This window comes from Lepidothrix coronata, unplaced genomic scaffold (assembly GCF_001604755.1).
Source record: "Lepidothrix coronata isolate B3197 unplaced genomic scaffold, Lepidothrix_coronata-1.0 Scaffold312, whole genome shotgun sequence".
Taxonomy (NCBI): Eukaryota; Metazoa; Chordata; class Aves; order Passeriformes; family Pipridae; genus Lepidothrix; species Lepidothrix coronata.
Window position 1 is genome coordinate 94,822 of NW_016690492.1, and position 17,810 is coordinate 112,631.

The 17,810-nt window shown below is 38.2% G+C and overlaps 1 protein-coding gene across 1 annotated transcript in view; it reads left to right on the forward strand.

The window, feature by feature from the left end:
• Window positions 1–17,810, forward strand: part of CALCRL (calcitonin receptor like receptor) — a 66,047-nt gene that overhangs the window by 23,956 nt on the left and 24,281 nt on the right. The window contains exons 2-6 of the mRNA XM_017837831.1: window positions 9,819–9,915; window positions 10,913–11,057; window positions 12,601–12,711; window positions 13,666–13,778; window positions 16,928–17,019. Of these exons, the coding sequence (XP_017693320.1) occupies window positions 9,868–9,915; window positions 10,913–11,057; window positions 12,601–12,711; window positions 13,666–13,778; window positions 16,928–17,019 (509 nt within the window). The 5' untranslated portion in view covers window positions 9,819–9,867. The remainder of the gene's footprint in view (window positions 1–9,818; window positions 9,916–10,912; window positions 11,058–12,600; window positions 12,712–13,665; window positions 13,779–16,927; window positions 17,020–17,810) is intronic.

Sequence of the window (17,810 nt, forward strand, 5' to 3'; positions counted from 1 at the left end):
AAATGAAAGCTCTGGCTATAAATGTAAAGACAAAAGCTTTGACATTTTTGTGTTCTTAATCTGTCCTCTGAGTATGTGCATCCATTCTTTCACTAGAAGTCATTCCCAAGCCTTTACCCTTCCTCACTTTGCTGAGTGCAGGCCCATGGGAGCCTTGGAAGTTAAGTCCCCTGTTTTTGGGGGTCTCAAGAAGATGTGCATATACTGGCATGCAGTTATAGACTTCAGAAATATATAGAAGGTAATTTCTTCCCATACTGTTGAGATTAAATAGCTGTGGTTTAACTTTCTCGAGTCTCACCCTTTATGCCTGGCATACTCTGCGTGAGCACAATTCAAACCATTTGCTGTTCAAATGCCATTTTAGGAATAGAAGAGATGAAAAAAACATGGGAAAGCTGGGAAGTATCTGCAGCTAATTAAAGCAAAGGAGACAGGCTGCAGATGACTAGAATTCAAAAGGTTGGTTTTGGCTGCTGTTTGGTTTTGGCTTTTCTACAGGATGGATTAGTAGTTTTGATAATTTTGCACAGTGTAACATGTATTGTCCAATATTCAAAGGGTGAAATATTCCAGAGCTTGCACTTTCGACCTCTGGCATGTGAAATTTTAAATTTAAGAGGAAATGTTCTGAACTGTGGTGACTGAGGTTGACCTGGTAAAGGCTTTGAAGTAGCTGGTGGTTTATTTTGTTTTGAGCAAGTATACTAAGCTGAATATTTCTAAAGCTGCCTTAAATTTACCTGAATTTTTTTTGGAATAGTAAATGCATCAGGAATATCCCAGGAGAGAAAATGTTGACATGAACCTCCCATCTGAAATTTCATCCTTTTCAGACCAAAATTATTGCCAGTGAAAAGAAAACTGCTTTGGGGATATTTTAGTTCCCTGTATTATGCTTCAGGGTTTTGTTTGGGTTTGTTTGTTGGGGTTTTTTTGTTAGTGGGATTTCTTGGGTTTTTGTTTTTTTTTTTAAGCAAAAGAAAGAAACCCAGCACAAAATCAGGAGACTGTGGTGCTTCTGACATTTCCAGAAGAGTTTATCTATATTTGTTTCATCAGTTCTGTTCAAGTCATTGACCAGTGGTGATCCCAAAGTTAGGACACTGGTTCTGATGCAGTGGCTGTAGCAGCACTGTGTTTATGCACAAGCAGTTCCCTTTCCTGGCCACCTGCTCCTTCCCCATCCTGCTCTGAGCTGCTGGCGTGGCGAGGGCCACCTAAAAAACTAACAATTTCTTTTAAAAAATAATATTTTAAAACTTGTAACCTTATCCATAACCGAATGAGTATATATTTACCTATATTTGTGTGTAAATATTTGCATTTCTAAATGTGAGTCTAGAGGAAACTGGTGTGAAACCTGTAAGGTTCATAGACACTTAGCTGCCAAACTGGGTTGGAGCCAGTGAGAAAAAGCCTGAGTGGTAAGCTCTGAAAAAAAAACAAAAGTCCTGGTACATTTTGCTTTACCCATTCTCCTGTTCCCATTGCCTTGTTCTGACCTTGAGAAAAGTCTTTGAACTGGGGAAATACCGTTCTTGTAAAATTAGCACGTGTCAATGAAGAAATAACAAAAAAAACACTTTTAAAACTCGGCCAGTTGAGAAAAATGACTTCATGCCATAAACATCTTCACAAAGAAACCTTTGGATCTCTTTTGGGTCGTTACTTGGTAAACAGCATCAGGCAGAGTCACTCAAATAAAAAAAACACTGACTGAGAGGGGTACACGGTGCAGCAGTTCAGCTTGTAAACAGCAGTGTCTGGGAAAAAAATCCCCTTCAGGCACCTGAACAAGGGGGGTTATACACGTGGTAGGGTCCATTTGATGAATTCGTGAATCCAAAACAAATAATTTTGCTTGGAGGTGGAGAAATTGTTTTTGGAGGGATATACCATAGTTTTCACATATATCATGCTGTGTCTGAAGTTAAAAGGGACCATGAGGCTCCTTGAATCCACCTCCTTGCTCCATCCACAAACAATTATATCTAGGTAACTATTAACTATATTTAATTTATTTTTTTTTAGATTACATTTTTGTTATTGTTATCAGCAGGTGCAAGCTGAGGGAAAGCAAGATGGAAAACATTTTTGTTTTCTCTAGGGGCTTCTCTTCTCTCCCTTAGAGACACAGCAAAGAAGTCAATGCCCACTCTCAGTCAAGGACTGTTCTCACACCCTCCAGAGGCCTGGAGGCCTCTCCTAAAATCTCTGAGATACCCACCAATCTTAATATATGCATCTGGAATGAAATGATAGAATTTGGGCTCAGGCAGGAAGATTCAGCAGTTCCAGTGGCATCCTTGTGGTGCTTTGCTGGATTGTGTCATTGGGTTCGAGGTCACATGGCAATGAATTTTAGAGTTTTCCCAAAATTCCCAAGAATTTTTGCTCCATGTGTCTGTGGGTATCTTGCTCCAGTTACAGTTACAGGGCAGGGTTTTTTGTTGAATACATGCAGAATATGGAATGTGGGAGCTCTCCAACTTTTTCCATGGAGAGGAATGAATGTCATGAGCAATCCCCTGTTATTTAAAATAACATGTTAATTGGGACATCCTTGCCACAGTGTAGCAGTTGTTTTGGAGGAAGTAAAGTTTTAGAAAAATTTACTAAATTTTTTTAACTCTTTTTTTTTAATTGCTATAGCAAGAAATTAATAGAGTTTAAAAAAAATGAAAGAAAAGAGAAGTACCAGCATTAAATCATCTTGATCCAATGAGCTATTAGAATTTAGTCATTCATTAGATCTGCCATCATCTTAATTTCTGTTAATAGTCTTTGCTGGGACACAGTTTGGATTAGGGCTATGGGGTGAAAAAGCTTAGGTTTGTAAAATAAGCATAACAATATGCTTACACAATGGTAGCCAAATAGCACTCACTGAAAAATCTGGAGGCATTCATAACTACAAACTGTAAATTGGAAGTCACAATTCGATCTCTGAGAGTAAAAAGCCCTGTCAGGCTGTTGGTAAAGATTTTACTTTGCCAGATTCTCCATTGCTTTCATTCAACAACCAATTCCTCGAGTGAGAGAAATAATTTTACTTGGCTTTGGTAGTTTTAACATTCATGTGATGCATTTCTTTGGCACAGTTAAATATCCTGCCAACTTGTAACCGTAACCCTGATTGAATCCTTGCCTGCCTTCCACGTGCCATGGCAGCATTTGCTGCTGCTGGTTTCACATGTCCTTAAGGCAGGTAGAAGGTTCACCACGTTTGAGAAGGAGGGGTTAGAGCCTTCATAATTTATGGGCAGAGCCTTCATAATTTATGGAAAGCATAAAGAAAGTGAAATATCTTCTCTTGAGAAGATCTGCCCGTGTAAAAGCCAGGAAGAAATCCTCTTACCCTTTTTTATCGGTGGAAATACTGTCTTAAAGAGCCAAAATTGGTGTGATGGACAAAACCACAGAAACATGTTAGCTCTGCAGTCTGCTGTGTGGAAAGGAATAATGTTGCCCAAGAGCAGAAATTGCAGAATATTCCAGGGGAAGAACCTTGGGCATTTCCTCCCCAAAACCCTCATTTGGGGAGTTTCCTTGTAGTGGTTTTTTTTTAAATTTTTTTTTTTTTGTTAGTTGGTTTGGATTTTAACTGGACCTCCATAACAATGTTTCTCCTCAGGATAGTTCACAATGCCATCCAAACCTGTGAACTGAGCAAAAGAAGAAAAATGTTAGAAAACAGAGGGTTTCCTCCTACCCAGAAAAAAAGCTAGCACCACCATCACTCTGTGATGGGTTCTCATAATTTTAGGTATTATTGGAACTGGCCACGAGCGTTGTCAACTGCTGCTGGTAATTTCTGTTGGGTGCAGGTGACAAAACGTATCTGAGTGGTAGCCAAAAGCTATTAATGGGAAGAAGCCCACAGGAGTAATTTAATCTGTGCAGTCTCATATGCAGATGGTTCTCCAATCTCTGCAAGGCCTCTGGCAAGAAACCAGAGTGATGCAAAAACAAAAGCAAAAAGCGTGGTAACGGAGAGAATAAAAGATGTGGAAACATCTTTGAACTAGACCTAATTTTCTACTTGCATGGGGAGACCAGGGTAGCACATGGCCCAAGAATTAAACAGCCAGCACTTTCTCCTACTGAACCTGCATGACAAAGCTGTTATAAATTGAATGGTAAATTGAGATGTGCCACTCTGTTGCTTCCTTATTTCTGTTAATCCTCAAGAAGACAGTCAATGCCATTGTGCCACAACTGCTTCCTAGGAAAAATTCCTGGAAGGAAAGGGAGAAGAAGGGATTTTTCAGTGTGGCATTTTTTTATAATGTCTCCATGCACCTGAGCAATGCTCTGTGTTCAGAGGATGAGATGACTAAAGAAACTCGGTTCCTTTATAAACTTGGGGCTTGTTTCCTATTTATTTTCTAATTTTCATGATTATTATATGAGCATTGCAAATATTTTCCTAATTACTAATTCACTTGTGGCCTAGAAGCATCTTTATTCTGCAGTGCAAGAGGGGAGTGGTCTCGGTTTTGTCATCCTTTGTAAGCCACTCTGCTCCTCACATGAGCTCTTTTCATGGTTCTGTACACACAATCATCTATCCCAGTAGTTCTAATCAGTTCAAAATAGTTTTAGGAGTATTTTTTTATTCTTCTTGTTCCATTTTTGATGTGAAGAGAGGAGGTCACAGGGGGTACTTGAATGGATAATGGCTGTGAGGATGGAAATGCCCCTTGTACCCATTCCATAAGCATCACAGTTGGGCTGTATCAGTGTTGTATAGTAAAGTTAAATTGAATTTATTGTGAAATGCAGCAGCATACAGATCTGACATATTTGGGTAACAGGCCAGTTTCTTCAAGTGAAGGAGAATACATTTGAAAAAAAACCCAACCCTGTCAATACCAGAATGAAGGGAGCAGTGCCGTGAAACATGTTGGAAGCTGTGAAGAGCTCATGCTTCTGAAATATAACCATTATCTCAGGGAGGATCCCACTCCTTTGATCTGTCTCACCTGTTTTGGGAGTCTGTAACTGCTGATGCCTGGGCCTTAATTCAAAGTGGCAGCCAGTAGGGAATTCCAGTGCCATGAAGCTGTGCTATGCAAAGTTCATTAAATTTGTTCCATAACTATTATTTTCTTCACTCCGTAATTATGAGAAGGATGGAGTAATTCCCACACATACAGCTGTGAGCTGTTATGGAATACCATTAGAACAGTTTGATCAAATGCTGACAGAAGGAATTCCCTCAGAACTAAAGGCATTTTACCCAAATAGGAGGATTTCCAAACTGCCCTGCATTGTTCTCTAAGTGTGGAGATTCTGTAGTCCACTTTTAGGGAATCAGTGGATCTGGCATGCACTAATGTTGGGCTGGTACTGCCCACTTGCTAAGCCTTTTAGTCAGAAGAGTATTTCCCAGACAGTTTATGTGAGTGGAGATGTAATTCCATTTGAGGCTACTGGTTTTGGGGTTGTTTTTTATAACACTGTACTACAGCAGTTCAAATTAGGGAAAAGTATAGGGCATTTTCCAGCTCGTTGCTTTTGCCTGTGCCTGGGACAGAAACAACCAAACATGGCTTGGGATTTTAAATACTTTGAGTTGTATACTCCTCTCTAAAAAGAACCAGAAGTAACCAGGTAGCATGCACAGCTCTTTCTGAGAGATATTGCAACAAAACAAAATCAGGGACTGACAGAACAACAAAAAGGGGGGAGAGATGGTCTAGAAAATACCCATTCTGACCCCATTTTCAGTCACAGAGGAAGGATATACATCTACATCCACACCTATTTAACTTCAACGTTACAAGCACACTGCAAGGTGTGTCATTTATACTGAAAATGTTTTGTGGTTTTGTTGTTGGGGTTGGGGTTGGTTTAGGTGTTTGGCTTCTTTTCCCTGGGCAAAAAGATTACCAATTAGTGAAAAATGTTTGGGCATGTCTATGAATGTCCCTGCAAAGACATAAGTAGGGTCTCCCTCCTATCCCACTCCCACAGAGTTACATTCTGACTTGAAGGCAGACTCGAGGGCAACTGCTAAGGTAGAAGCTGTCTGCGGTTCGGATTTTGTGCTAAATGTGGTTTTCAAGTTCAAAAAAAAAAGATTTTTCTCGCTGACTACTTTTTTTAACCCTTTTACCCTGTCATTGAAATGGGAAGTGTCTGGAGCTCAGCAAGGATGCCATTTATTCTTGGGAGGATGGGGCAAGGTTAAAAGTAGAAACAGCTGATTAAGCAGGATGGCTCTGTAGAGAAAGCAGAAGGAAGAGAAATGTGAACATCTGTTAAAGCCATACCAGTGGCTATTTTGGCTAAGTTCAGCTTGCAGTTCCTTTTGAATTCCTCCTTCTTCAGTAGATGTCACTGCTATCAGTGACAAACACAATGTTGGCCTCAGGAGCATCATTAATGTGGGTAACAGAGAACATAATAAAGAGGAAAATCAGGAAGTTCTCTCTTTTTTTTTTTTTTAAGTTACCCCGGTCTTCACTGTCTTTGGTGCAAATAAAAATGACATTTTGAAGATCTGATGATCCCTTTTACAGGGAAAATAAAGCCAGAACAGTGCTGGTAGCTGTGGTGTTGGGTTTACACCACTTATAGTTTCATTCTGTACCTATCATGGTCCTACTGGATTTTGTTCAGGTCCCCATTGTCACAGAGTGGAGTCAAGGGATTCTATCTAAGCTTCCACCATCTTTTCCCTCCAGTTACCATTCAAGATAGATTAATCTCAGCCCAACAGAGTTATCTTCTCTTCCCCACAGTAAAACTGTCAGACTTATAGCAGCAGCCCAATGGGTCTCTTTTTACTCTTAATTTCTTTTCCTTGTGTGCCTAATACCTCGCAGCTTTGGGAGGGAAAGAACTTCCTGAGAACTCTGTTTGGTTTGTATCTCATCAGAGCAGATGATTAAGAAAAGAAGGCTGACTTTCTCAGCAGCACTGGCTTGCTGCCTCAGTCCATGGGCTGGATTTTGCTGTCCATCCATCCCCGAGAAAGGTCCTAAATTGTCCTTTGGAAATTTCTTCTCTAGACCAACTGTAATAAATGTTGAGTGAATGAATTCATGTAATGATGCAAGAAATGCTTTCCTGAAGTCCAAATAGGCACTTGAATGACCTTCATCCTGCATTTTGTGCTTTGGTCCACAAGTAGGGATGTTTAGAAAAAGGATTTTTTTTTTTCTCTATATACATTTTTTTGAAGTGTGCAAGTTGAGAGAAATGAGTTGAAAGCACAGAGTGAATTATAGGCTTGACTTAACATTTTATCTTCTGGGAAGACTCAATAATTTAACAGTGGATACTGGAACAGTTGATAGGAAATGTTTACAAAATCACTAGGTATTAGAAGATTTGGACCATTAAAGGAACTGAGCTAAGGGATGACTTTTGATATTGTGAAACAGAAATAAACTTGGACTGTGAATCAAAGCAGATCATTTCTGCCTTTGTTTATATGATATTGTATCTTTTAGATAAATTGTATCTTTTTAAATAAATTAAAAAGCCCAGATAAGCAAGGCTAAGCAAGGGCAGTATATGAATATGCATTTTAAATTTTCCATCCAACGTTAGTTTTAGCACAAGAATTTTTGGAGCTATTGTGGAGAAAATTATTTTGAACTCTTGTATACGTGTATGGGAAAACATACCCAAATTGTGGTTGCTGTTTTCTACTTGATTGATCTCTTGGCCTGTCCTGTGCACATCATTTGTGGATTTTAACTCTGCACAGATGTGCTTTGTCATACTTTGGAGAGAAAAGATTATTGACTTACTAAACAGTCAAGTTATTAATTCCAGTTTCCTTAGAAGGGCCAGTTTTTTCCCTCTCCTAGGAAAACAGCCACACCTGTAAATGAATGAAACTTGTTAGAGGTTTGAATTAATCATCCTTACCCCAGTTGTCATGCAGAGTTGAAATCCTATTGCCCTTTTGCTAGCTTAGATATCTAATTTAGATATTTGTAGATATTTGGCTTTAGGCAACCTTTAGTTATTACACATAGATATTTAGACTTTTCTTTAGTGAACAGATCATGGTCCTTACAATTATCCATTTACTTTAGTTCTCACCACATGTGGATGTTCCAGAGTAGTATTTGCTCAAACTAATATATTTCAGGGATGCTAACTGGTCTTCCTATAAGTGTTTTAAGAGCCTCCAGAACATTGTATTTGGATTGCAGTGTCTCATGGAGTTACCTGTGCAATTTGCAGCAATCAGTGCTACAGGATTGTATGCCACTGGTAAAAAGAGAAGGAAGATTATGGATACAGTTTTAGTCTCGGTGAAACAGGCACAAAAAGTAACTGATTTCACAACACATTTCTTGTGTCTGCATCAGGCTGTCCAGTGAACAGCAGTGATCTCATATTTTGTGGTTAGCTTATCCTACAAAATGCTGTTGCTTGTATTATTGTTGTATTAAGAGGACTCAGTTTCAGTGTAAAAGCAGAAAAGTAGATACAGAATAGTTGCTTCTCGTGACTAAGACAGGGTTTTTTTTAAAAAGAATGAGCTTTTTTACAATTCCCTCTACATGCCAATGTACTGCCAGTTGTTTGTCATCCTCCAGTCCCTCATAGGACGGGACTGCTGGATAAGAAAAACTTCCAAAGACAACAGCAAGTGTGACCTTAGCTCAGGATGCAGGTTTCTGTGTCCTCAGCACCCAACAGTCCACCTTATTCTGTGGCAGTGGAATCTTTGAGCTGGCTGGATGAGGGACTTCTGGAGTGTGTGAGCTTTGGGTCTTAATTCACACTGTAAGATTTGTACTGAGTTAATCTGTATGAGGGAGCTACACTCACAAATGTGTTATCATCTTTATTTCAGCTGAAAATAGCTTCTTTGATGGTAGTACAACGAGATACTTAGATTTTTAAAGTGTGGTTTAGTTTTAATAGCTTAAACTAAATATGGAGAGGCCTTTTTCCACGATGCAAGCAGAAGAAAAGCTCTTATCTCAGTTCCAGGCCCAGCTCTGTGATCTTCTCAGGATACTTCAGGACACAGTGAAATATTGCACGACAAATCTGTTAGAAATTTCCCTTCCTTTTGAGGCAGCTGTCACAGCAGGTTTACCCTGGATAGATGGTCTACATATTTAATAAATAATTTTGCATATTTTATGCATTCGGTGCATTTTCCACTTCCAGAATCAATTCCAAGAATAGTCTGCACTGTAAGGCGATCAGAGCTGGTTTGGGTAGCTGTATTTTCTTCAAATGACAGATAAAGAAGCTACTTTACAGCTACTGCAGGTACAGAAACTATTTTACAGCTCACAGTTAATTCTTGCAGCGTCATTGTCATCCTTGCAAAGTCGTAACTTCAGGATCAAGTGGCTACTTACTAGATCAGTTATTCCAGAGATGGCAAAATTAAATATCAGCTGGTATGAAGAAAATACAAAACAACTGTGTGTGTGTGTGTGTGTGTGCTTGTGAAGATCTGAGTCTACTTTAAGGAAACTGGTGGCGGAGGTGTCAAGGAGTCCACTTGTGTCTCAGGGCTGATTGCTCTTAGAGTTAGTACCTGGCTGAGGCAAAACCTTGGTAGATGTTGGTTGAGGCAATGGAGGCAGCAGGGCAGGAGAAAACTTTCTGCTGGAGTTCAGTGCTGGTGAACTGGGGGCCTTGTTTCGACACCACGTTGTACATCACCATGGATGTCACATGACAATATTCACATGGGTGAATAAAACTCAAGAGGACCTCCATCGACTCGTTCTAATTCAGAAATAAAATAAGTCTTTTGTCCCTTTTGGCTTTCATTTTAATTGCTAAATTTCTTCCTAAATTTTTTTTTTTTTCCATTGCAGTTCGAGTTCATTCAGCTACGACATAAAATTCACTGCACTGGCCACAGAAATGATAAAAAACTGGATCATGTTTTTGTTCTTCTTGTCGGTTACTATGGTGAGTCTTATGAATTTTTTAAATCCCTTGCAGTTTTAACTAGCATATAGAGAATACCATAGAAATTATTAATAAGGAAATGCAGAAATAACTAATCTTGTGTTCAGACGTGGCTTCTGCACCACAGGATCTTCACCTACCTTCTGTTCTCCTTTAAATTCCTGTAGTAAAGGAACAGAAATAATGTTTAACCTCTGCTGAACCCAGCAGATCTTTGCTGGCTGAGAACAGTAATAGTTGATAAGTGACATATAAGCAATAATCTACAGACCCCAGGAAGAGTGGAGGAGACATCTGAGATTCAGAGGACATCCTCAGGACTTTTAAGTTCATCCCTTGTATGACAGTGGTACAGTATTTCAATCTTCAGCTTTGTTTTCCAATGAAATTTAGTGGCTTCCCATAAAACATGTAATTACTATTAAAAATGCACTTAAAAAGGTACAGATTATGATCAAGAATCCTAAGATTTTTTTTTAATTTTAGTACCTATAAAAGTGCATGTCATGTCTTTCGAATATCTTTTTGTATTCTGAGGGTTGACTTTATGGTTCACCAGACTAGAGAAACCAAATAGCTCTGGACAAGCCAAGTGCTTCAGTGCATAAAGTATGTGGAAAGTCTTTTTTTTTCATAAGGGATCATTTTGGATCTGACTGAAATACCTTTTAGACTAAACATTGATATATTTCACTGGATTTTACAAAAATATGCTTATATGCCTCTGGCTGTCTCAGTGCTGCCATTATTATTTACAAATCTTGCCAATTGGTTACTCCCCCGTGCTCATTCAGGAGACATTTGTCAAGATTCAGTGGTAAGAATTGCTAAATTAACCAGCAAAACACAAAAATCACGCTGTCAGTAATAAGATTGGAAGATCGTTTTTCTTGGGTAAAATAATATTTTGAAATACAATATTTAAAAAGGTTGACGTTGAAGAAGTTTATGCTGGAGCTTATAAGTGATTTGCTAAAAGAAGTCTCTTTCCTCTTAGTTTTTGGCCACTGCTGTACCATCTGAGGGGCATCAGAACATCACAGAGGACTCCTCACAACTGAGTGTCACACGGAATAAAATCATGACAGCACAGTATGAATGCTACCAGAAAATTATGCAAGATCCTATTCACAGGAAAGAAGGTAGAAACTACTTTTTATGAGATTTTACCAAGGCAAATGGTCAACAGGTATAATTACACTAATTCACAATCCCTAAGTTATATTAAATTCCTGTCTCGCTGGCAAGTATTTTTCAGGTTGTATTTGTATAAATAAATTGTATTTGTTTAAAAAATTGTATAAAAAATTTGTATAATTTTTTAGAAACCTCACTTTTGGGATGCACGAGGATAAAGCAATATGTTACATTACCTGCCTGTAACACCACTTCTTATATAACACAAAGCTGTTATTTCTGATGAGAAAAAGTTAATTTAAATAGATATTTATGCTAAAAAAAAAAAAAAAGAAAAAATTGACTAATTACTCTTGCAACTTTATTTCATTTCATGGTCTTCTGATAGCTCTGTCTACCTGGTCATATGTGCCTTTAAAAATTGGAAGTGTCTTGATCCACACAGTTTTCCTGCTCTAAGGGCTGTGTTAGTGTTGTTGTGGCTTTTTCTGATAACTCACTCAGAGCTGACCTCAGTGATTCTGCCTCTCACTGTATTCACTGGTTCTCACTTGATAACTCCTGGAAACACTGAATGGCAAGAAAAGGGTAATTATGTTCTTCTACAAAGAGATTTTCCTCTTCTGAAATGATTCTTTGGAGGAACTGAATGCCTGGAGGTCCGAAATGAATACAAGTGTATGAATGACAGTGTAAGTTTATGTCCAGCTTGGGGCCTCTTCAGAAGGGTCTGGAACAAAATGGAAAACCCTCAGATGAGGAGGAATTACAAGATGCTTGAAAACTGCAGCCTTTGAAACGAGGACATTATTAAGCCTTTAAAAGGAAACCAAAGCAAGGCACTGAAAACATCTTCAGATTTGTAGAGATGGTCAGTCACTCTTCTGTGTGCCTTTTGGGAAAGGATTTGTTTATTAAACCCCGGCCCGTTCTCAAGGGAAGTTTATTTTAGATGTTGAGATTCGTGTGAGTGCAGTGAGGCACTGGAACGGGCTCTTGAGGGACACTGTGGATTCCCAGTTCCTGGAGCACTTACAGGGGTGTCTGCCCAGGGATTGCTGCAGGCTCAGCCCAGCCTGAGGCAGAAGAGCTGTGCCTGCCTCCCAGCCAGGCTTTCTCAAGGCTTCTGGGACACCTCTACGTTTTTAATGGACTAGAAAACATATTTATAGGCTTGGTACACATCCAGATATAAAGCCATTCAGTAAAATGGTCTTTGAAAGCGTAAGGCTCTTTGCTAAGGGACATCATTAACTATGAATTGATTCAGGGTTTTTTGCCCGCTGTGTTCTAGATCAGAAGTTTATAAATTACGGATGTAGAATGAGATTGAATTTTAAAACATTTTTGAAGAAATGTATGTATAAGGAACTACCTCTATTAAGTGGAGTTTTAATCAACTACTGTTAAATCTTATTTTTCTGTTTCATTTTTTTGTTTTTTTTTTTTTCTCACTGCTGCAAACTCGCATTATCCAGTCTCTACTTTCAGAAGACCATTATGAAAGAAGGGTTGTTATTTTATTACCAGGTCTCTACTTGTTTGCAGGTCCCTACTGTAACAGGACATGGGATGGCTGGTTGTGCTGGAGTGATGTTGCTGCTGGAACTGTGTCAGTGCAGCGCTGTCCTGACTACTTTCAGGATTTCAACCCATCAGGTAAGTGTGCATTGACTTCTACATCAACTTATTTCTCAATGAAATGAGGGTTTGGGTGCTTGATGTCTCTCATTTGCCCCACTCAAGTCTTTAATGCTCCAGAATTTCAGAAACTCAAGACCCATATTTGCATCTTCCTTTTATCGCATAGAAAACTAACAGCTACTTATTTTCTTTTCCGACCTATGTCCTGGAGGAATTCTGTAGATTAGGGAGTAGGAACTGAAATGAGATCATACTTTTTAGCTCTTAGAGATGAGCTTTTCCCTCAGAAAATCTTTTCTCTCTGACAGACAAGCAGAAATAGGACTTACTCTTTTACCTCAGTTTTGCAGTTGAAGTCGACAAAGAATTTCTCCCACTTTGAATCATTTCCTGTTTCTGTGGGTTAAACTTTGTGAGCATGTGAAAAATGTCACATTTATAGTCATATCCCTTTCTGCTCATTTTGTATTTCCCAGGGTCCTCTCATGCCTCTTTCTATTTGATGATAAAAATTATTGTGGTTCCAGAAAATTTCCAGTTTGGTTCTTGAGCAGTTTTCCTATTGCTGTTTTCCTGTCTGTCCAATCCTAATTTACAGGATGTCAAACTTCAGTTTAGATCTTGGATGTTAAACAAACCATTTAAATAGTCCTGTCACTTCATCTGGTAGTTCTCTAACAGTTAGTTCAATATATTTTGATACTTACTGGATTGGAGGAGGAAAATCTATTTGTTTTCTTAAGCAAAATCACATCATCATTTGCTCTTGCCAAGCGAAAGCAACAGCCTCTAGTTTCTCAGAATTCATGGTAACAAGCAAAGTCTCTCTAGTCATATTAATAAAGCTGTCATTTGTTTGCCAATCTTTATTAAATACTTGGCATCAGGAAATAGAACTTCAGTGCTGACTGTTGCGTTTTTCTTTCGTTTTTCTTCTTTTGTTTTTCGTTCCCTCGACTTCGATTGCAGAAAAAGTTACGAAGATCTGTGATCCAAATGGGAATTGGTTTAGACACCCCGAAAGCAACAGGACGTGGACAAACTATACCCAGTGTAACAGCTACACACACGAAAAAGTGAAGGTAGGAAAGGAATAAAATGCATGTTACCAGTGTCAAGAAAAAATTTCACAAGCGTCAAAACTCGAGCAGCAGCAGAGTTGACGCAGCTCCAGATTACAAAAAGAAGAAAGGATGTTGAACAAAAAGGCTGAATTGTGCAAAACAGACTCAGAACAACCCAATCTACCTGCTTTGTCTTATACAGCTGATTTCAACTGCTTAAATAACATGATAGTATTTTTTGTTCGTGGGTATTTTAAATGTGTAGTACTTGTCTAGGCCATCCACAGTCGTCTACTGGTGAGTGAAGTGTGTACCTTGTAAGAGCAGACCTTTGTGTTTTGCTCTGGAATTTCCAGGTAGGGTCCAAGCTGAGCAGAGCTGTGGGAGGTTTGTCCATCTCCATGCTGAGAACGTGGGTTTATGCAGTGAACGAAGGGACAGATTTTCAGCAGGTGCACAGCCAGAGTTTTTACTTGGGATTAATTAATACATCTTCAAGGCATCTTTCAGCAGAGTTCAGATGTTGGGGGTTTAGATTTTTTTTTTTTCCCAGTGTGAAAAGCAGACCTAATCTATCTGTTTTTATAGGCAAGCTGTAATTGAGTAGATTCACCACAGGATCTTTGAAGACCAAAGGGAACTAAATTATGAGAACTGTTAGATAGGGTCTCTCTTACCCTGTGCTCCTTTTCCTTCGTGGCCTGACTCCCAAATGCCTTTTTTTTTTGGTTTCTGAGATATTAAGCTACCCACATGAATAGAAGAGTTTATTTATACTCTTTTATATTTTATATTTATATTTATTTTTTATATGCATTTATAAAAAGTTTGTACTTTGAATTTATTTCCATGAAATTTTGCAAGCATCCAAAATTATCAGGCAGCAAAAAAAGGTCAGGCAGCAAAATGCTTTGAGTTGTTTTCTATATATCAAAGATAGACTCTACACACACACACACACACACACACACACACATATGGGAATATGTATAGATGCTATTTTTATATACTTCAGCTTATCTTCAAGATAATGTAGAAAAAGAAAAAAACTATCTCCAAATGAGCTCTTTTTTAACTACTTTGTGATATGTGAGGATACAATGGGCAAAATTGCATATTTTGCCTCCCCCAACTGTATTTCCACTAATATTCTTTATGTTTATCAAACAGTCAGTCATGGGAAGAAGCAGTAAATTGAAACTGTAAATGCCCAAGAACTAGGAATTTAAAATACATATCAGGGTAGTCTGCAAATTAATTTGGGCCTCATGGGAAATGGCTCAATAGCAGCAGATTGTATCAAGAAATCTGACATGTAATAGAGATTCTAACATCCTGTATCATTGTTGTTGAATCCTTTAGGGCATTTACCTAGAAACCATATTGAGCAAAAGGTGGTAACAGATGATAATAAGACAGTTTTTTATTGCTTTTCCTCAAATCATGAGACCTTGAGTTCACTAAGGGCAGTTTAATTCTATTAGCAGAATTGCTATATTCACTGATTCTTGCTAACATTTGGCTGGGAACCGAGGATTTTATTCAGACGGGAGCAGATCTCTGAAGGTCCTTCTTTATGAATAATGAGGTGTTTTCCCTCAGGCTGTTTTGCCTGCATATTCCAACTCTGTCCCACATCAGAAGCTATTGTTAGAGTGGAATAATAGCTCTGAACAAAACCTCACTGCTTGCTACAATTCAATATGTTGTTATATTAAGCAGCATTATCTCTTCACTCTGCTCAGAAGGCGGGTGAGAGGTTGCACAATAAATCTGACTGCTGGGCATTGTTCAGCTCTTACTGTTACTGCCCTCAGCAGCAGTCTCTGCTCTACCACAGCTCTAAATTGTGCAGAACTCCCCTAAATCCTTAACCTGCACCTTTGGCTAAACTGGTCACTGAATGAAGTGGTGATGTGGGGTAGGAACCTGTCATAAAAGGGCTGTTGTCATTTATGCAGCCCAAACTTTAGTATGTTTTTTCTCTCTTGCAAATTTTTATGGAAGTTTCAATTATACCTCTTGCATTGTTTCTTCTTTTTTCTTTTTTTTTTTAAAAAAAAGAAGTTATCTCATTTTTAGGAGTAATGACAATTTGAAAATTTGTAGCATGTATACATGGTTGTCACGTATACAGGTTGTCATCTTACAATCTACTTAAAGCTTCACCTGGAATCTTTTTATATTATTTCAGAAGTCCATATATATAACAAGCTGTTAGTCTGTCTTAAGTTGAAATAATAAGTTCAAGGGATACAAGGAGTTTGCAGTATGTGAGCATTTCTATGCATGCTATAATTCTCCCTACAGAATCCAGATAGTTATGCTTTATTGTGAGAATATAAAGCTTAACCTATAAATCTTCATTTCCTGGTTTGCCAAATGATAATCTTACATTTAATGCAACAAGAGAGATTTTGTGAGACAGATTCCATAACTGAAAGCAGAGGTTTATTATTTTTTATTATAATTTATTAATTATTATTTAATTTATTTATTGACTAAAAGAATTAATGATAACATTAACTTGTTGCAAATATTAATTTGCCAGTTCCTTTTTAATCTTTTTTTATCTGGCCAGATTTTCAGGATTCTATAATTTGGCTGTAGGCTTATTTAACGAGTCTGTTCAGCCTTCACTGGTTTTGAGTTGTTAATTTTTCACAAGCTGAATGAGAACTGAATTTCCAATATCATATTCACGGCTTTCTTTAAAGAAAGTATCTTTGAATGATAAGGAAAAAACCTCCTGTCAGGGGAAAAAAAATGTAAATTCCTTTGGGGGGCACGTTTTACTTAGGAGCTGTCTTACTAAAAGAATCAAACCTCAGACAGGAAGGCACCCAGTGCAGTAGCTTAAATAGTCAGATTTATATGAACACTCATAAAATCCCATAGCAGGATACATTAGAAACCTGGTGTTTTAACTGGTAAAGGAACATTCCAGTGATGATTCCAATTAACCATTTGTGTTTCCTACAGACAGGGGGTTTAGTAAGATGATGTTTTGCAGGATTCTGGACTTGTCTTATCATTATCTGAAACGTTTTTCTTTTTTTTTATGCTGTTACAGTCATTTTATGTGCTGAAATGATGTATAAATATGTGCTTCATCCAGAATAGCTCTGCATGAATCACAAGTGCTTGGCTTTGTTCTTGTGTTGCAGACGGCTCTGAACTTGTATTACTTGGCCATCATTGGACACGGTCTCTCCATTGCATCACTTCTGATTTCTCTTGGCATATTCTTTTACTTTAAGTAAGTATATTTAAGATCCTTTATCAAATATCACAACCCTGCTTTCAATACTTCCAACCACCAGCCATCCAAATGAAATTAGGTTGAGCAAGGAGGTGAAGAAAGCCAAAATTAAAAAGAAAGCTAAAATTAAAATCCTGCAAACCAAAAACTGTAGAATATATTGAAAATAGGGCATGGGAAAATGTTTGTTTGTTTTTGGGGGGTGTGATGTTCGGGTTATTTTAGTGATAAAATTACAGTGTGGATTTTAGGAATTGGGCTCAATGGTCCTTGTGGGTTCCTTCCAACTCAGGATTTTCTACAATTCTGTGTCGTGCCAAGCATCTGCCAAACTAAAGAGCAAGTGGAAACCAAAATACTGATGACACGTGATACATACAGTAACATTCCAAAGTGGGTACTCACAAATATGGCAAACTGTAAGGAAAGTAAGGCTAAGAGCTACGGTAGAAGTGGGAATAATAAATATAATCCCTTCTTTTATTCACTCCATTATGTGTATGACAGGCATGTCATCCATCAACAGTTATTATGTATTACAGTATTATTTCCTTGAAAGAAACTTTGAGCAGTGTATCACCACTGTCACAACAGCTCACAATATAATGTCTTTTAAAATTAGTGTTATTACATCATATTTTGTGAACTTACTTTTCTTAACCTGTGAAAAGACTCCTTGTCTTTGTTTTTTCTTTAAGAGCCTTTCAAGAGGCTTAGCAGAAAGGTGAAAACCAGGAGTGATGCCACATGAGCAGAGCTGGGAGGGACAAGCTGTTCCCTCTGCCAGC